General features: G+C 46.8%; 2 protein-coding genes across 5 annotated transcripts in view; both read left to right on the top strand.

Annotated features, from left to right (window-relative positions):
- Positions 1-21,002, top strand: part of PPM1B (protein phosphatase, Mg2+/Mn2+ dependent 1B) — a 78,979-nt gene that overhangs the window by 30,123 nt on the left and 27,854 nt on the right. The window lies entirely within an intron of this gene.
- LOC121919378 lies at positions 162-13,208 on the top strand. 2 transcript variants are annotated; one of them, XM_042445925.1, is made up of 2 exons: positions 162-1,065; positions 6,915-13,208. In XM_042445925.1, the coding sequence occupies exon 2, from the start codon at positions 6,949-6,951 to the stop codon at positions 7,954-7,956; it is 1,008 nt and encodes a 335-aa protein (XP_042301859.1). In that variant the 5' UTR covers positions 162-1,065; positions 6,915-6,948; the 3' UTR covers positions 7,957-13,208. The 2 variants fall into 2 exon arrangements, with proteins under 2 accessions (XP_042301859.1, XP_042301860.1); XM_042445926.1 differs by lacking the exon at positions 162-1,065 and adding an exon at positions 5,570-5,668.

Here is a 21,002-nt window from a genome sequence, read left to right as displayed (position 1 = left end):
GGTACAGATTAGTTTGCTGTTTGCATTCTGACAGATTTATAGGGCAAGGGGCAGATTTTAAAGTTAGGCTTGCTAGCTCATTCCTTATGAACATAGCAAACCCTTCTGAAGAGCAGGCAAACATGCATCTATTAGTCATTCCACCTGTTGAATAATTATATGTCTTCATTTTCTGAAATAGTATCTGCGCTAATATTTTGTAATCTCTAACGCTATGTGAATAGGGGCAGAAAAATTAAGAAACTGTTATCAAAGGCATGACAACGAAAATATGTGTCTCTGTATGGTGTTTTGGAATCTGAGCTCTGTGAGCCTTTTATTAATAAGATTTCAGCATGGAAGTTGGGGAAACATTCAAATTTTCAGGGTATTTCCTTTTCCCTTAGCTTGTAAGAATTTTTTGCTTCTTGATATTTACCAGACAGAAGATGAAATGGCTGGAAGTGTGTATCACATCTATGCAGTTCCAAGTAACTGCAGACATAGGCATCGGTGAGCATATTTTGCAAAGTTTGTTGTTATCAAGTCAGCTTTGACTTGTGGCAACCCTGTTATTGAGTGACCTCTAGGTCACCTTGTTAGTAACAATCCTGTTTGAGTTCTTGCAAACTTAAGGATGTGGCTTGCTTGAGTCTTCTACTTGTAATGGAGTCTTCCTCTTTTCCTACTGCCTTCCACTTTACCAAGCATTATCTTTTCTAATGAGAGATGTCACCTCATGTAGTCAAGGGATGATAGCCTCAGTTTGGTATTTTGGCTTCTAGGAAGAGTTAACACTTGATTTGCTCTTGGACTCATATGTCTGTTTGGCAGTGCATGGTATCCTTAGCAATCTCCTCTAGCATCACATTGATTTTTTTCCTGTCAGCTTGCTTCACTGTCCAGCTTTCACAATGGTACATAGAAATTGGGAAATGCTGTGACATGCGGGATACTGACTGTGGTATTCACTGATGTATCTTTATACTTGAGGTTTATCTGGCTCTTTCGTAGCTGCCCTCCCAAGTCTTAGTCGTCTTCTGATTCTTGATCACAGTCTCCATTTTTATTATGACCAAGCTTAAGGTAGGAAAAAAATTCTTCAGCTATTTCTGTGTCCTCATTATCCATTTTAAAGTTATGTAAATCTGTGGGCTTTATTTTTTTCTTAATGCTCAACTGTAACCCTGCCTTTGCACTTTCTTCCGTAACTTTCTTCAATAGTCATTCCAAGTCTTTGCTATTTTCTGCTGTTATTGAAGTAACTTCTCCATATCTTAAATTGTTGATGTTTCTTCCCTCAATTTTCACACCTCCCTCCTCTGATCCTAATGTATGATATGTTTTGTGTATAAATAAAAAATTCAGCCTTCTGCTTCACCACAGTGTCATGACGGTGCCCTCTTGCCCTATGAGTATAGATTATACATCAGGACACACCCTTTACTTTAAGAACAATCCATAGTTTTCATGGCCTATATAATCAAAGGCTTTGCTATATTATATAAATCACAGACTGATTTCAGTCTGAAATTCTTTGGTGAGCACCATTGTCCAAAGTATGCTTGTAATATGGTCCTTTCTGCCTTTTCCTTTTCTGAACCCAACTTGGACATAAGTTTCTCATTCCATATATGGTAAAGGTTTTTGTTGCAAAGTTTTTTAGCATCATTTTGCTTGTATAAGACATTAATGCAGGAGAGTGATGGTTATGATATCTCCTTTCTTGGGGACTGGAATGTATAGTGAGTGTTTCCAATCTGTGGTCCACCATGGGACTACCTGTCCATGGTAGTGGGATTGGATAATACAACAAAATAACACAAAACCACAAAAGACTAACATAAAAGAGTGATACCATTTTTGGCCAACCAAAATGCAGAAAATACTTCATGTAAGGTTTTGAAGTTTCGTTGGCAGCTCCTTCAAACTTGCCAATTGTAGTCCAAATGAATGAGTTTTATCATTGTTGGAGGTAAACTTTAAAAGAATTAGGTCCCATACCATTGCTCCTTCTTGTTGATGTTCCCCCTGTTGGTTTGCGGCAAAAATTGGTATTTTCAAATCCAGGAAATCATATTCTGGCCATGCAACAAGAAGCGTCTTTTGTCTGCATTGGCTAACATGACAAGTTTCACCTATTCAGTACCTAAATGTTTTTCTAAATGTTACAATACAGGAACGTCTTCAGAAATTCAGTGTTCCCTACTTAAGAAAGGAGCAGCTAGCTTCACACAGAACAGGAACAGCTTGGATCTCAAAAGAAGTTACTTTTCTGTTGTTAATGGAACTGACATTTTGTTACATTTTTAAAAAAAAACTTTATTGAAAGTTACATGTTTTTACATGTTTTTATTACCCTTTGTCTCTGGTCCCCATGTGGCCAGGAGGGGGTGTACCATTTTCCTGCCAATGTCTACTGGGCAGCAGCAATAGTTGGAGGTGACATTGGCAGAGGATCTCTCAAAGACAACAGCAGTGGCACTTCAGTTAAGTCTTCCTAGGATGCTGGAAAAGGAGGCACTGGTAAATGCTTTCGAATGTCCTTTACCACAAAAACTCTGTGATGAGACAATCAAAACGAAGCAAAAGATACTACTGGTAGATGAGAGTCCCAGGTCAGAAAGTACTCAGCCAGCTACTGGAATGATGCAACTTGAACTCAAGCCAAAAGAACTGAGATGTCAAAGAAAAGTTCAGTGTATATAATTTTACATAGTATTTGGAGGCAACTGAAGAGTTTCTGTTAGTATTTTTCGCTTCTGAAGTCTCTGCATCCTTCATTGAAAAATTAATTAACTATTCGTAACTGATATTTTATTTTAACTGGGGTAACACTGTTTGTACATGGATAACAAGAGTCATAGAAGAAAACTAGCGTGGTGTAGTGATTTGAGCATTAGACTATGACTCTGGAGACCAGGCTTCACATCCCTCAGCCATGGAAACCCACTGGGTGACCTTGGGTAAGTCACACTCTCTCAGACTCAGAAGCAAAGGCAAACCCTCTCTGAACAAATTATGCCAAGTACATCCAGCAACAATAATAAAGAGTGTTCATGTAGACCTATAGATTTTTTGTCCAATGAAACATGACTTTCTTAATAACTTGTCCATGATCATTCCTTGATAAATATATATGTCATGGCTTTACACCTTTGGATTCCCACAATCTGATCTGGTGCTGGATTTTGCTTTCTAAACTTGTACTATAAGAACATTATGCTTTTAGTTCTGTGGATTATCTATAAAACTATCGTGTATTGTATATGTGACTGATTGCAAGCAGTGTAATGAGCAGCATCTTCAGTTGCTGATAGGTTTCTGCTGACATGACTTTGTCACTTCAGATTGTTCTGCTTGATTGTTCTTCACCTTGAAAAGCTTAAAATTCTGTACCTAGACAGTGTATGATATACAAATTGTATAAAATTCTATTTCCTAGTTTGAAGAGTTCTCTGAACTTTGTTGCAGCTTTTGACTTGCTCAACCGATTTTGCTAGTCATGACAAGTACGCAGAATGCCTCTGAAATACCATCTGTAGCCACTGAATATTTTATTGAGCCATTTCTTTGACTATGGTGCCTTCAGTATTCATTGTCCTGACTCTTTCAGGAAAGTTTCAGAAACTTGCTTCATGTTTTAAAATGAAAGTCCTGACTCTTGAGAAGTTGACTTCTACTCCATGTTGTGCGTATGTGTAGCCAAACACATTCTGCAAGTTTTATGTAATGGTTGCTCTTGTTGGCTGTATTGTTCAAGTGCCCCAAAGGATGTATAGAGAAGTATTTAGACATGACTTTGGACATTTCAACACATAGCCAGCAATAGAATGTATTAAGGATAAATAGCAATAAATCAAATTTAAAAATTAATCAAACATTTTCTGAGCACAAAAACAGAATGATGAAAATAGCTTCAAATCATAGAATCATAGAGTTGGAAGAGACCACACGGACCATCCAGTCCAACCCCCTGCCATGCAGGAAATCCAAATCAAAGCATCCCCGACAGATGGCCATCCAGCCTCTGTTTAAAGACCTCCAAGGAATGAAACTCTATCACCCTCTGAGGGAGTGCGTTCCACTGTCGAACAGCCCTTACTGTCAGGAAGTTCTTCCTAATGTTGAGGTGGAATCTCTTTTCCTGTAGCTTGCATCCATTGTTCCGGGTCCTGTTCTCTGGAGCAGAAGAAAACAAGCTTGCTCCCTCTTCAACATGACATCCTTTCAAATATTTAAACAGAGCTATCATATCACCTCTTAATCTTCTTTTCTCCAGGCTAAACATCCCCAGCTCCCTCAGTCGTTCCTCATAGGACATGGTTTCCAGACCCTTCACCATTTTTGTCACCCTCCTTTGGACACGCTCCAGTTTCTCAATATCCTTTTTGAATTGTGGTGCCCAGAACTGGACACAATATTCCAGGTGGGGCCTGACCAAAGCAGAATACAGTGGCACTATTACTTCTCTTGATCTAGACACTATACTTTTATTGATGCAGCCTAAAATTGCATTGGCCTTTTTAGCTGCCGCATCACACTGTTCACTCATGTTCAACTTGTGGTCTACTTGGACTCCTAGATCCCTTTCACATGTACTTTCATTCAGCCAGGTGTCACCCATCCTATATGTGCATTTTATTTTTCCGCCCTAAGTGCAATACCTTACATTTCTCCGTGTTGAACTTCATTTTGTTAGCTTTGGCCCAGCTTTCTAGTCTATTCAGGTCATTTTGAATGTTGATCCTGTCCTCTGGGGTATTAGCTATTCCTCCTAATTTGGTGTCATCTGCAAATTTGATAAGTATGCTCCCAATTCTGTCATCCAGGTCACTGATAAAGATGTTGAATAGCACTGGGCCCAGGACAGAGCCCTGTGGGACCCCACTGGTCACTTCTCTCCAGGATGAAAAGGAGCCATTATTGAGCACCCTTTGGGTTCGGCCAGTCAACCAGTTACAAATCCATGTAACAGTTGCCTTGTCTAGCCCACATTTTACAAGCTTGTATGCAAGAATGTCATGGGAAACCTTGTCAAAGGCCTTAGTGAAATCAAGATATACTATATCCACAGCATTCCCTTCATCTACCAAGCTGGTAATTTTATCAAAGAAAGAGATTAGATTTGTCTGGCATGACTTGTTTCTCTGAAACCCATGTTGAGTTTTTGTGATTATGGAATTGCCATCTAGATGTTCACAGACTCTTTGTTTAATTATCTGCTCCAGAATCTTTCCTGGTATTGATGTCAGACTAACTGGACGATAATTGTTGGGATCCTCTTTTTTCCCCTTTTTGAAGATGGGGACAACGTTTGCCCTCCTCTAGTCTGCTGGGACTTCTCCTATTTTCCAGGAGTTTTCAAATATGATTGCCAATGGCTCCGATATTACATTTGCCAGTTCCTTTAGTACCCTTGGATGGAGTTCATCTGGTCCTGGAGACTTAAATTCATTTAGATTAACAAGGTGTTCCTCTACTATCTCTTTACTTATTCTGTGCTGAAATTCCCCTATTCTGTCCTTTGCTCCATTATCCTCAGGTTGAGCATCCTTTTCCTTTTCTGAGAAGACTGAGGCAAAGAAGGTGTTGAGTAATTCTGCCTTTTCTCTGTCCCCTGTTAACATTTTGCCATCCTCTCGACGCAGTGGCCCTACCATTTCCTTCAGCAGTCATAGTCTTAAAGGTAACTGCATTGTGTACAGAAAGAGTATTAACTGGTAAGGAAGAATAGAGAAATGAGGCTGAAATCCTCCTTCCATTTCCAAATCCTCAGGCCTACTTTGAAATCTCATCCCAGGGCATCTCAGGCCAATGACAAGCCTCCAATGGCTGGCCAAGGCTCTCTGCACCATGGTAAGCGCAAGAAGCCCATAGAGGGTATGTCTGGCCTCGCTTCTCTGAAGCAACCCAAGTTTTCTGAGTCCTCTAAGCCAGACAAAAAGAAGCATAAGGCCTCCAAGGATGAGGCCAAAGTCTTCTCTCACCAGCAAGACAAAAATTCTTGTCCATCTCTCGGTCTCGATACCAATCAAGACTGTCAACAAAGTCTCTGGGAAAGAGCCCAATCTCTTTACGACGACTTTCCCGAAGACAAGAAATGCATAGCCTTCGCTATTCACACCAAGATCTACGCCCTCACCTCCCAACAAATCTTCAGCGAGGCATTTGGCTGATTGTTCAACTAAACAACTGGCTGCAGCCATTTCCCACCACCGCTATGCCTGGTTGAGGGCCTCTGACCTAACTCCCCAGGCCAGATCAGCTATTGAACACTTCCCTATTGATGCCACCGGTTTGTTCCACAAAGAAACCAACGAAAAGTTGGACTTTAAGAACAAAATGAGGTATACTGCCCAGAAATATGGTATGTCCTCTTCTTCTCACCAACCCTCTCAGTCCCGTGACTGTTTGGAATGGCTCAATACACTGACTACCAGGGCCAGTGGTACTCTCAACCTTCTACTTCTTCCAGCAAATGCCAGCAACATTATAAACAGCCCTTCCAAAAGAGGGACTCTGACCAAGGCAAGCGCCGATTCTGAAGATTTTCAGCGCACTTCGCTGCCCACTTGCCTTTTGGGGATTGTTTGGCCTCATTCTACCACGCTTGGGCCACCATAACATCAGACTCTTGCGTCTTGCAAATTGTGTTGAGGGGTTATGCCCTAGAGCTTCAACATCCCCCCCAAGGGGCTCCATCCTCATTAACCCCCCCTCAGACAACCTTCTCGACAAAGTGCGCTCTTTATTGGAAAAAGGGGCCATCGAGCCCATCCCCCTTTCCCAGTCTTGAGACTGTTTTTTCTCCCGTTATTTTATTGTCTTCAAATGGTATGGAGGTTCCTGTCCCATTATGGATCTTCGCTACCTCAATTCTTTTCTTTTTTTCAAGAAATTCAGAATGGTAACTCTCGCTTCCTTTGTTACAGGCTGGAGATTGGTTCACGACTCTGGACCTCCGGGATGCTTACTTCCATATTATTATATAAGCATCAGGGAACATCACCAAAACCTTCTTGCCTTCTCCGTTTGTCCCGCCTTCTTCTGGTACTGGGTCTTACCCTTAGGACTATCCTCAGCCCCAAGGGTATTCACAAAGTGCATGCCGGTAGTTGTGGCCTACCTCCATCAACAAGTCATCATCTTCCCCTACCTGGACGATTGGCTTTTCGTTGCACCCTCCAGAGAGATGCTCTTTTTTCACATAGACATTGTCATCTCTCTGCTTCGATTTCTCGGGTTGACACTCACCAAAGACAAATCCACCCTCTATCCAACCCAAAAGGTTTGCTTCCTAGGTGCAGACTTAGATTTGACGACATTGAAAGCCTACCTGCCTGCCAACAGGTTTGCCAATCTCAGGTCCTCCATCCAGGCCTGCATCTTTTCCAGGTGGATCAGGGCCCACACCACCCAGATCGCCTTGGGACACATGGCATCCACAACATATGTGACCCTTGTGCCCATCTTCGCTTTCGCCCGTTCCAGTCATGCCTTTTCTCAGTCTTCAATCAACTCCTGGATCACGGTACCAAAGTCCAGCTCTCATTCTCTTCTATGGTGACTGGACCCAATAAGGGCTGTACACAACCTCAAGTGATGCTCACTACTGATGCTTCCATCACCAGCTGGGGTGCTCACTCCAAGGACCTGTCGGTCCATGGAAGATGGTCCACGTCAGAACATCTCCACATCAGTGCCTTGGAGATGCTTGCGGTACAGAAGGCCTTGAAGTCCTTCAAATCCATCTTGTCCCCCCAAGTGGTGCTTCTTCTCACTGACAACATCATGGTGATGTATTACATCAACAAGCAAGGAGGCACGAAGTCGTCCACCTTTCTTGACCTCACCTTGCAAATTTGGGACTGGTGCATTCCCAGGACTATCACCCGTCAGGCGATCCACCTGCCTGGAGGTGACAACGAACTGGCAGACAAACTCAGCAGGTCTCCAGACTCCTGCCATGAATGACGACTCTACCCTCAGGTCGTCCACTTTCTCTTCTCTCCCTGGGGCTCTCCCGAGATCGACCTTTTTGCCTCCCCGCAAAACTCTCATTGCCGGCAGTTTTGCTGCCAGATTCCATCCCATCAATCCCGGGGGGATGTCTTCCTCTTCCAATGGTCCAACAAGATGCTGTACACCTTTCCTCCATTTCCCTTGATCACCAGAGTGGTATCCAAGATGACTGATCCGATGCCATCCTGATCACCCCATGGTGACCTTGACAGCCGTGGTTCGCCCCCTTCTCCACCTGTCATCCAACCGCTTCCAACACCTGCCGGCCCGTCCGGACCTCCTGACCCTCCCTGATGGCCAGGTTTGCCACCCCAAGGTCGAAACTCTCCATCTCGCGGCTTGGAGGATTCTTCCCTAGCCCAATGCTCGGCTCCGGTCCGAGATGTCATCTTGGCAGCCCACAAGCCATCCACTAGGAAATCTTATTCCTTGAAATGGAACAGATTCTCTACTTCCTTGCACTCCAAGGGCCTTTTCCCTTTGGATGTCACCATTCCTGTCATCCTGGACTTTCTCAACCTTTTTTCAGTCAGGTCTCTCTGTCCCTTCATTCAAATGCTACATGGCAGCCATCTGTACACATTTCCAATTCATAGACCGGCCTGCTTTCTTTGTGGATCCTTTAGTCAAGAAATTTCTCAAGGGCTTAACTAGTTTGAGACCTCCGATTTCCACCCTGATCCCGGCTTGGAGCCTCAGCCTTGTTTTGTCTGCTTTGTCTGCAAAGCCCAGTTGAGCCTCTTGCCTCTTGTGATTTCAGGCTGCTTACTTGGAATACTGCCTTCCTAGTAGCTAGTGAACTTGTACCCTTCATGTGGATTCACCCTACCTCAGGTTTTTCAGGGTCAAGGTGATCCTTCACCCAGACGTTTATTTTTTGCCAAATGTCATTTCAGCCTTTCACTTCAACCAGGACATTGTTCTCCCCACCGTGGCTCAGAACCTCTCCTCAGAGACTGAACGCCGTCTACATTCTCTGGATGTCAGGCGAGCCCTTGCCTTTTACCTTGACAGGACTTCTGCTTCCAGAAAGTCCCAAAAATTGTTTGTTACTCCACCTCGAAGCTTGGACTGCCAGTCTCCCTGCAACACTTCTTGAAATGGGTAGTATTGACAATTCACCTTGCCTACGAACTCTCTGGGAAGACTCAGCCTGCCCGAATTTGGGCTCATTCTGTCAGGGTGGTAGCAGCTTCTTCTGCCTTTCTCTCCAGCATTCCTCTGGAGGACATTTGTCAATCTGCAGTCTGGTCACAACCTCTTACATTTATCAACCATTATAGACTTGATGCCAGACACAGACATGAGGCAGCCTTTGACAGAACAATTCTCCTTTCCAACATCTCTCAGATTAGTTGTTAAATCAATAATCACACATTGTTTATTAGCTTTATTCAGGACACTCCCTCCTCCTGCACAATACAAGCTAATCAGTCTGACCTATTTGTGTGCTTCACAGAGACCATGAAGAAGGAGGACAGGTTGCCTACCTGTAACTGTAGTTCTTCGAGTGGTCATCTGTGAATCCACACAAATCCCTCCCATCCTCCCCTTGGCCGTGTCCTGCCCTGCTTCCGGTCTGCTCCATTGCGGCGGTTCTAGAACTGGGTAAGAGTGGGAAGACGGGCCTTATATAGAGGATGGGCAGAGCTACTGCCAAAAAGTGTTCCCTAGCTATTCCAGTGGTTCCAATATCTACTGCGCAGGTGCAGAAAACCCATTTGTGTGGATTCACAGATGACCACTCAAAGAACTACAGTTACAGGTAGGCAACCTGTCCTTCTGTATTGTTCAGATCTGGTGTAGGGGACTTGTTGGTTTTACTTTTCCTCTCACATCAAGGAATGCCCCTTTTTCCTAACTGTAGGATGCCTTCCCATCATGGTATAGTGGTTTGAGCAGTGGGCTGCGACTTTGAAAATCAGGGTTTGAATCCCTGCTTAGCCATGGAAACCCACTGGCTGACCATGGGTAAGTCACATTCTCTCAGCCTCAGAGGAAGGCAAAGGCAATGTCAAACTCCTTCTGAACAAATTTTGACAAGAAACCCCCATGATAGAGTCGGCTATAGTTGCCATAGGTCAGAAACGACTTGAAGGCGCACAGCTATAAACAAGATCCCTGCTGAAAGGACAAGTGCACCCAGGAGTCAAAGGCCCTTGTTTTATTTGTGAACAGTCAGTACAAATGTTTTGGTCACCTGTGCTTTAGTTTTACAATTTAGAGCTGTGCTGTTTTGAGTACTGTATAATGATCTCAAACCCATCATGCAGTAAGCTTTTAGAGCTGGTCTGCTTAAATGTTTTCTTTGAATCTGTTAACTCTTGGAAGTTCACTATAATTCTGTCCATGGCATAATCTGAGTTTGTTATTTTTTTCTAATTAGATACTGAAGCTTGCTTCCTGAATTGTCATCGGATACAAAATAACACACATTTGCTAGTCTTTGGACTGTGATGCAAAAATTTTCTTTTCATTTTTTTTCCTGTCAGGAATAGAATGAATATACTTCAGGACAGTTCCTGTTTCATGGGTTAACTGGAATATTTCAATTAGTATTATTGTCTAGAGATTTCAGAACACTGCCTAGATGACTTTTTAAACTACTGAATATTAGTGCATATAAACCAGCTCTTGTCTTCATAGACTATTTTCTTGGGGAGGCTGCTGCACCTTTTATCGATAAGCAAAAGTATTAATCATTCTGTTAACTATTTTACAGTGCAATAGAGTCTTATAGTATAGAAAACAGTATGTAATTTGTATTTGGGATAAAACAAAACTGTTTTCTGATTCAGTGTAGTTAACTGATCTAGATGGCTTGCTTAATTGCAACTCTCTTATGTATTTGCGCTGTTATTTTAAGTAACATAAAGGAAACATAAATTAACTATGTACAAAAATAAGATCAATGTGAAATTGAGTCTTTTCTCAACGCATACATGTTTCTTTGATCAGTAATCCCAGCAGATCACAGCCTTTTGTGAAACTTCCACTTCCTCCCAGTCTTTTTGAGCTCAACTAGTATTCCAGACATGATTTCTGAAAATATGAAGCAGGATACTATCCTTGGGTCATATAGATTGGATGTATAGTGCACACATGCAAAAAAAATTAACAGCTTGTGAGCCTTGTAGTATTTGTCCTTAAAATTAAACATATTTTGCTCAGTTGTCCAAGTTTATTCAATGCTTGTCCAGCACCGGATCTTGTCTGATTTTGGAAACTAAGCAGAGTCAGCCCTGGTCAGTACTTGGATGGGAGACCATGAATGAATGCCATATGCTGTAGGCTATAGAACAGAGGAAGGAACCAGCCAAACCACCTTTGAGTATTCCTTGTCTAAGAAAACCCTATACATTCATGGAGTCGCCATAGGTTGACAAGCCACTTGAAAGTGCATACATCCATACGTAGAGTTAACTGCCAGATCAATGGGCTTAGCTTTACGTTTCAAGAAAGTGATTCGATTTGTCTGTGAGCCTCTAGACCTTGTTATAGATTGACAGAAGTAAGTGATGTTCAGAAAAGTCCCCAGAAGAAAGTAACTGCTCAGTTCATTCTCTATTACATCACCTAGGATGCCATGCTAAACCATAGTTTAGTGTGGCAAAGGCAAGCCACAGAACGTCTCACAAGCTCCTTTCTTCTTCTTCTTCTTCTTCTTCTTCTTCTTCTTCTACCGTAGTTCAGTGCTTTTAAAACTAAAATGCTGTGATTTACATGTACATCCATTTTTTCTTTAACAGGCAAAGTAGAAATCTTGCTCATTTGTTTTGTACTAAGTCATAGTTGTGCGTGATACCTGAATGCAGCCATTGTTTGGCACATTATAAGCCAAATATGTACCAATTCCTTGTTGTGCCTTTCAGAAAGTAAGACTATGGTCCAAAACACACTCCAGAAATAATCCAGTTTGAGACTCCTTTAACTGCCCTGGCTCAGTGCTAGGGAATTGTGGGAACTGTAGTTTTGTGATACACTTAGCTTTCTGTGTTAGAGGTCTGGTGCCACAATTTTCAGGATTTCCTAGCACTGAGCAAGGGTAGTTAAAGTGATCTCACTGGATTATTTCTGCAGTATGTTTTGGACCTGTGTTCACTTTCTGGGTCTGTTCATAGAAACTGATAGACACTGCCCTGTGCTACAGGCGTGTAGCCTTTATTATTAGATCTGTTTTTGCCATTGTTCTGCAAACCAGGCCAGAGGCTTACTCTTTGTTTTTAGTGTGCAGGACAAATGGATGCAATAGCAACCTAGTTGACTTCTCTCAGGAACAAAGTGCTGCATGATTTCTTGGGCCTTGATCCCGTCTGACATATGTGCTTTGAATGTGCGTTCTGTGTAGGGGATGCCATACACCTCTGGATGTAGACTTCCTCTACAGACATGCACAGTCAGCACATGGAGAACAGAAGTAGAGCAGAGTCAAAGAACAGACCCACTTATTTGTTTTAATTCCTTCAAACAATTTGTGAAGGGAGAATTATACTGTGGAATAATTAAAGTAGAACATAGAATAGGAGATTGGAATGAGCAGTGAGTATAATTTTCTTAAAACTGAGAGATGGGCGAGCACTAAGTGAACAATGTAGTCCAAAGGAATGAACGTAGCAGAATTTTTTTAATTGCTGCTTAAAAGTTGTAGAAATCCCTTAGTAAAAAAAGGTTGGTGTTCAGAATTCAAATGTATGCTTGTTTGCATAGATAGCTTTTAAGAGGGATTATGTGTCATTTAAGTCCCAGTATTCTCCCTTAAATTAAACATTTGTTCTGAAAAAAATTATGAATAGAGAGAAACTCTTCTAGAACATGGCCACATAGCCCGAAAAACCCACAAAAAACAATTTATGAATGTATCTTTTAAGAAGAAAATGCTAAATAACATCAAGGATGCACAGGTTCCTCGGATGACTGAGGGCAATACCTGTTTTTGGTTAAGACTAAAACCAGAGTTTAGAAGTAACTAGTTATAAATAAAGTCTAATAATATCCACAATCCATCAAACAGCAATACCTTCATTGAGCCAACCAAAATGCACAATACACAGTCAGCCACAAATACTCCTTCCACAAAGAGCTGCCTTTTCCAGACATCTTAAATAATAATAATAATAAAATTTTTATTTCTTCTTCGTGGTCTCTGCGAATCATACAAATGGGTTTCACTGCGCCTGTGCAGTGCTGCTCGGAACCTACTGGAATCACTGGGCAGAGTTAACTCTGCAACATATTGAAACTTTTTGGCGGTAACTCCGTCCACCCGTTATAAGGCCCCTGCCTTCCCGCTCTTTTCCCCAGTTCCTTTTTTCCGCCGCGCTAGCTGCTTCAGGGAACTTTCGCTTGCTTTGCTTGCTTGGAATCACTTTCGCTTTTTGACCTCGGGCTGTATCTTGACCATTCTTTGTCTCCCGCCCCTGGTAACTTCGGACTTTCGGACTGTTGACCTCGTTTACGGATTCTCCCACTGGTTTTGACGACTCTGGAAATGCCTGCGCCTTTCAAGAAGTGCGACATTTGCGGGGGCAAGGTGCCCGTCCAGGACCCGCACTCCTCCTGCCTGCTGTGCCTTGGCAAGAACCATGACACCAAGGCCTGTCTGCTCTGCAGATCTCTCTCCTCCCAGGCCCGCAAGAACTGTGAGTCCCGGCTCACTTCGGCAATTGCCCTCGGCAAGGTACAGGAGGGGGGTTCACGGTCGTCTTCTGTCCCGCCTCCCGTGCCCCCCACCTCGTCTCTGGCCAGTGTGTCCAGCGTGACATCGGGGAGGGCCGCCGTTTCCAGCGTGGTGTGTGTCCCGGCCAGGACGACCTCTTCCACCACCTCCGATGTGGCCCGTGGCTCCAAACCGCCCAGCGCCACCGACGAACTCTCCAAGCGCCCCCATAAGTCTTCGGGGACTGAGGGTACTGAGCCGGCCTCCAAACCGAAGAAGGGATTGGAGGGCTCGCGTTCGAAGAAGGCTACCGAGCCGGAGGTCCATCTCGTGTCGCCTTCGTCGTCCAAGGCATCCAAGGCATCTCGCCACGCTCCGAAGTCCAAGGAACTGACTGTGCCTTTGGAAGGGGCAAAGTCCCCGAGACCTTCCTCGTCGGCAGCGGCTGCTGTCCTCCTCGACCTTCCGGACAATCCGTTCTTTCCAACGGAGGAGCTTCCCAGGCCTGGGAAGAAGAGGCACCACGACAAACCCGGTCGTGACCCTGCCCCTAAAAAGTCCAAACCCTCCAAGGATCGACCCGCCACCGATCCACCGAAGGCGAAGGAGAAGAAGCGCTCCCCGTCCAAACAGGCCCGCGCTTCCGCTTCGGCAGCTCCCCGCGACCCGGAGCCGATGCCGGTAGACCGGGGGACCCCGGTACCGGACACTCCACTGCCCCTGCCCACCATGGACTTTGTCCACGGGACGGACTACACCGTTCTTCGTCGCTCCCCAGAGCACCGGTCGCCCTCCCATCCGGCAACCGACGACGAGGAAGACCAGCCCCGCGGGCATGACATTCCCGACCTCTTCTTCGACACACAGTCGCGCCGGTACTACGTGTCTGTTTCGGAGGACAGAGCTATGAGGGAGTTCACCAGGCTGAACCCCCATCCCATAGACCGGGCCACCCCATCCAGATCGGTCCCGACCATGTCGGTCTACGAGAGGTCGCCGTCTCCACCCCGCAGGTGCTCCCGGTCTTCAGCGGACCTCGCTCCAACCCGCCCGAGATCCCAGGTTAGAGTGACGGACCCCCTCTCCTCTGACCTGGACTCCGAAGACGAGCCGCTGCTTCCTTCTGAGGCACCCTCGGACGAGGATGTCCTCTCGGACCCGGCCTCCCCCCAGAGGATGCACAACCCAGAGCCGTCTTCCCCATCGGACGACGTCCGGTCTTTCACCGAGCACGTCGTCAAGATGGCGAGGGCCCTCGACATCGAGCTCGCTTCCGCGGAAGACGACGCCAAGGACCCGGTTGAGCGTCGGGTGCACGGACGGGTGCCTACTCCGCCGTGCCTGCCTCTCCTTTCCTCGCTCCAGACCATCGTGAAGAGGTCCTGGGACTCTCCGGCCACCCTGTCGGTGCCCTCCCGCAAGGTGGAGTCGCTCTACAGAGTCGCCCAGGCGAGCTGCCCTTGGTTGGCCGACCACCCCAGGCCGAACTCTGCCATCGTGAAGGGAGCCCAACACAGCTTCGTCCCGAAGCAGGCGACCTCCCCTGTCGACCGGGAGGCGAAGAAGGTGGACGGACTGGCCAAGAAGGCTTACTCGGCATCGGCTCTTGGGGTCAAGGCTGCCAACTACACCGCCTGCATGGGGGCCTACATCCAGACCCTCATGGAACGGATCTCCCCCCCTCGTCCCGGACGTCCCAGATGACATCCAGAGGCAGCTGGTGGAGATCAGGGACGAGGCCCATTCCATTGGAAGTTGGCTCATCACCACTTCCAGGAATATGGCGGACTGTTCGGGGAGGGCCATGTCAGCCTCCGACCTCAACCCCACGGTCAGGGCGGCCATCGAGGACATGCCGCTCGACGGGACCGGGCTCTTCCACGCCGAGACCGACGACCGCCTGAACCGCAAGTTTAGGACGAAGGCGGCGGCGAAGAAGCACGGCATGTCCTCAGCACCGGCTTCTCCGTTCCGGAAGTGTCAGCGCCCGTGGCAGCCGCAAGGTCAGTCACAGGGGACCTTCTCCCGGGATCGGCAGTCCCAGCAGCAGGGCTCCCAGAGACACCGCTTCCCCTCGCAGTCTTCCTCCTCCTCTGGCCGTCGCAACTTCCCGCCTCGGTACCGCAAGTCCCGCCGGCAGGACACCGACCAGGGGAAGAAGAGAGCCTGAAGGGACGCAGCGCGCTTCGTCTCTCCTTCACCCCTCTTCTTTTTGGACATTCTGAGGCCCTTCGCTAACACCTGGGCCTCCATAACATCGGACTCGTGGGTTCTCAACATCGTCCGTAGGGGTTATGCCCTCGAGTTCCAAGAGCTCCCTCCAACTGGAGCCTTCATGTCCACTCCCCCCTCGGACACCCTTCTCGACGAAGTGCGCACCTTGCTTGGTAAAGGGGCAATCTCCCCTTTGCCGCCCGATCAATGTCCTCGGGCCTTTTTCTCCAGGTGCTTCATGGTACCGAAAGCGGATGGGGACATCAGGCCTATCCTGGACTTGAGACAATTGAACTTGTTCCTTGACTACCGTCGCTTTCGAATGGTAACCTTGGCTTCCATTCTGCCTCTGCTTCACCAGGGCCTGTGGCTCGCGACCGTCGACCTGAAGGACACCTACTTCCACATCGGGATCCGAGAGTCCCATCGGAGATTCCTCGCCTTCGCTGTCGGCTCCACCTCGTACCACTACAACATGCTTCCCTTCGGCTTGGCCACGGCTCCACGAGTCTTCACAAAGTGCATGGCACCGGTGGTGGCATACCTTCATCAGAAGGGCTTCATGGTCTTTCCCTACCTGGACGACTGGCTGTTTGCAGCCGAATCCCAAGGCGAGCTGCAGGAGGCAGTCTCCTTCGCCTTGCGCCTCTTGGACTCCCTCGGGCTGGTCGTCAACAGGGAAAAGTCCCACTTCACACCGACCAGACAGGTCAAGTTCATCGGGGCCATCCTCGACTCCGAAAACTGCCTAGCCTTCCTCCCTCCGGACCGGTTTCAGGCCCTGACAACGTCCCTCAGGCCGTGCATCTCCCACAGAAGGGTGAGAGCCAGAGACGTTCAAGTTGCCCTGGGCCACATGGCATCGACAACATTCGTCACCCCCTGGGCAAGACTTCGTCTTCGACCTCTCCAATCCTGGTTCCTCTCTGTCTTCTCTCCGTTGGAGGACCCTCCTTCAAAGTGGCTCACGGTACCGAGACCGGTGGCCGCTTCCCTCAGATGGTGGCTAGACAGCTCCAACATCTGCACCGGGATGCCCTTTCATCAGCCCCAGGCACAACTGACTCTGACAACAGATGCATCCCTGGAGGGATGGGGTGCCCACCTGCTCGACCTCGTCGTCAAGGACAGGTGGTCCGCACAAGACAAGCTCCTCCACATCAACGCTTTGGAGGTGCTCGCAGTGGAGAAGGCTTTGAGGGCGTTCGAGTTTGCTGTCACAGGAAGAGTGGTCCTCCTGAGGACGGACAACACCACCGTGATGTACTACATCAACAAACAAGGTGGTACCAGATCCAGGACCCTGCTCGACCTCACGCTCCGCATCTGGGACTGGTGCATCCAGAGGCGCGTCCTCCTCCAGGCGATTCACCTTCCCGGGGAGGACAACGAGTTGGCAGACCGCCTCAGCAGATCTCCATTGGTGTGCCACGAGTGGAGGCTCCATCCCGAGACGGTCAGCGACCTCTTCGATCGGTGGGGAACCCCCCGGATCGACCTCTTCGCGACCAGGTGGAACAGCCACTGTCCCCAGTTCTGCTCCAGGAAGCGATTGGACGGATCCCTCGTAGACGCATTCGCTTTCCTCTGGACGGGGGAGCTCCTCTACGCCTTCCCTCCGTTCCCTCTCATCATCAGAGTGGTGTCCAAGATGACAACGGACCGCTCGCATGCGATCCTGATCACCCCGTGGTGGCCGAGACAGCCGTGGTTCGCATCCCTTCTTCACCTCTCCAGGAGATGCTTCCTCCGTCTCGATCCTCGCCCGGACCTGCTGTCGATCCAGGACGGACGAATTCTCCACCCCGACATCGAGAGCCTGCCGCTGGTAGCCTGGAGGATTCGGCCCTGACTGCCTTGCCGGAGGCAGTGAGGACGGTGATCCTGGCTGCGAGGAAACCGTCCACCCAGCGCTCTTATGCCCTGAAATGGAGGAGATTTTGCCTCTTCCTTGACCAAAAGGGCTTGTCTCCTGCACGGGTGTCCACTCCAGTGGTGCTGTAGTTTTTGATGGCACTTTTGGATGGAGGGCTGTCCCTCACATCTATCAAATGCTATCTGTCTGCCATCTGTGCCAAATACCAGTTCGGGGGGAGGGTTTCTTTCTTCAAAGACCCCTTGGTGAAGGGGTTCCTGAAGGGTTGTGCCAACCTTTATCCTCTTGTGTCGGTACCAACGCCGGCTTGGAGCTTGGAGTCGGTACTGTCCGCCCTCCAATCCAAGCCCTTTGAACCGATGGCCACAGCGGACTTGAGACTATTGACTTGGAAAACCGCTTTTCTTGTGGCCATCACCTCTGCCCGCCGTGCGGGTGAACTCTGTTCTTTACGGAGGGACCAGCCATTCCTGAGGTTCCACAAGGACAAAGTGGTCCTCCGTACGGACATCACCTTGCCGAAGGTTGTGTCTGCTTTCCACATGTGCCAGGACATTGTGTTACCCACTCTCGCATCCAACCCGACGTCGGATGAGGAGCGACACCTACACTCTCTTGATGTCAGGAGAGCACTGGCATTTTACCTGGACAGAACTGCTGCCTCCAGTCGGTCCGAGAGACTTTTCCAATGCTACTCGGAACCGAAGAAAGGGTTGCCTGTGTCTGCGCAGAGGTTGTCCAAATGGGTGGCTGGTACCATCCACCTCTGCTATGAACTGTTAGGCAAGCCTCTCCCTGGCAGGGTTCGGTCCCATTCCACAAGGTCAATGGCAGCATCCTCTGTATTCCTGTCGGGGATTCCCTTGGAGGATGTCTGCAAGGCTGCTGTCTGGTCCCAACCTTTAACCTTTATTAAACATTACAGGTTGGTCACCAGGGCCATTCGAGACGCAGCTTTCGGGAGGGCTGTGTTGGTTTCAGGGTTGCATTGATTGCACTACTGTTGTTTGTGTTCACTACACTTGTACAGTTTACACTGTTCACAGTTGTTGAATGTTGGTTTGCACAAGTTCTGGGAGACCGATCTTGCATGACCTCTGTTCCCCCCTCAGGTTTAGCAATGTTATTGCTATGTTGATCTGTGACACAAAGACTGACGCTTTTATGGTTCAAGTTGTTTTATTGTAATAAATATACCTTTGGTTCACCATAGCTTTGGTCTCAGGACACTCCCTCCGCCGTATACCTTAGCTTGTCAGTCTAAACCCATTTGTATGATTCGCAGAGACCACGAAGAAGGACAGGTTGCTTACCTGTAACAGTATTTCTTCGAGTGGTCATCTGCGAATACATACAAATCCCACCCGTCCATCCCCTCAGTGTCCTGCTCTTATTGGCTCTTTCCATCGCCTGCTTGGCGGAAAAATTGCGGAACTAGGGAAAAGAGCGGGAAGGCAGGGGCCTTATAACGGGTGGGCGGAGTTACCGCCAAAAAGTTTCAATATGTTGCAGAGTTAACTCTGCCCAGTGATTCCAGTAGGTTCCGAGCAGCACTGCGCAGGCGCAGTGAAACCCATTTGTATGTATTCGCAGATGACCACTCGAAGAAATACTGTTACAGGTAAGCAACCTGTCCTTATGTTTCCCCGCCTCTCCCATTGGATCGAAGCGGGGTTACAGACTAGATAAAATCCAATATATACAGTGGTACCCCGGGATACGAAAGCACCGCCTTACGAAATTTCCGGGTTACGAAAAAAATCAATAGGAAAAAACTGTTCCGGGTTACGAAGGTTATTTCGGGTTACGAAAAATATTTTGGTGCTTTTCGGCGCTATTTCGCACGAAATCGCGGCTTTTCCCCATTAGCGCCTATGGCTTTTTCGGCTTACGAAGGATTTCGGGTTACGAACGCGGCGGCGGAACGAATTATTTTCGTAACCCGGGGTACCACTGTACATAGAAATCTTTAAACAAGTTACTAACATCAAAATCTCAGCATATCAATAACAGTTATCAGTTAAATTACCAGTTAACAATACAATTGGGGAATAGAGCAGCATCTCTTTCAGGGAACATGTCAGTCAGTATATTATATCATATCATGGTAAGCTTGGCGGAAAAGCTCGGTGTAGTGGTTTTGGTGTTGGACTATGACTCTGAAGACCAGGGTTCGATTCCCTGCTTGGCTATGACACCCGTAATCTTGGACAAGTCACATAATCTCAGCCTCAGGGGAAGGCAGTGGCAAACCTTCTCTGAACAAATCTGGCCAAGAAAACCCCATGATAGATTTGCCTTAGGGTTGTCATAAATCAGAAATTACTTAAAGATACACAACAACTACAACTATAGCAAGGGGAGATCTCTGTACAAACTGTATTTGTCTTCAGTTGTATTTACTTAATTTTGGGAAGAATAAAACAAATCATGCATAGCAATCTGTCAAATTTACATTGTCACAAACTAGTGGTTCAATCCTAGTATAAACGTTCCTGTTAGTAGGTGTACTGAATTTAAGGTTATTGTGGCATAATTAATTTTACAAGAAAAGTTTAGATGGGTTAATTTATGTGGCACAAACTCAGGAGGAGCTAAATCTGTATGTATATATAAGTTTGGTTATATGAATTTCACTTTATTAGACAGAAACTAGAGCCATTATCAGTAAATAATCTGATTATTTACTACTGTATTTTCTGGCGTATAAGACTAATTTTTAGCCCAGGAAATTTTTGTCAAAAGTCGGGGGTCGTCTTATACACCGGGTATTGCCTTATAGGGCTGAAACTTCTGAGTCGGACTGGAAAATCTGCGGTCACCGCATATGGTGGAGGGAGCTCAAAAATGGCAGCAGCCGCATACCCTCCGTATGTGGTGACCATATGAAAGTTGCAAGGGCGATGCTGTACAAGTATGGTAGAAGAAAATCTTGGAGACAGGGAGGGCTGGGCAGGCAGGGAGAGCTGACCAATCCAAGCAGGCTTTGTATACAACAGGTTTTCCTGCTAAGTACCTGCATGTCATAAGCATTTGAATTAAAATTACCATATTGAAATCAAATCTGATGTTTTTTTAATTTTTATTTGATGTGCGCTGGAAGAGGGGTAGTCTTATACAGCGAGTATATCACAAACTCTATATTTTAATTGGAAAAGTTGGGGGTCGTCTTATACGCCCAGTCGTCTTATATGCCGGAAAATATGTAGTCTTCCAGTAAAGCCAGATTCCTTGCATAAAACCCCCTTTTAC

This window comes from Sceloporus undulatus, chromosome 1 (genome assembly GCF_019175285.1).
Source record: "Sceloporus undulatus isolate JIND9_A2432 ecotype Alabama chromosome 1, SceUnd_v1.1, whole genome shotgun sequence".
NCBI lineage: Eukaryota > Metazoa > Chordata > Lepidosauria > Squamata > Phrynosomatidae > Sceloporus > Sceloporus undulatus.
The sequence above is the reverse complement of the archived record's forward strand: the minus strand, read 5'-3'. Positions and strand labels throughout refer to the sequence as shown.

Bases quoted from the DNA above. Each gene is read 5' to 3' on its own strand.
- LOC121919378 (XM_042445925.1), top strand. From the start codon at position 6,949: ATGCTTACTTCCATATTATTATATAAGCATCAGGGAACATCACCAAAA.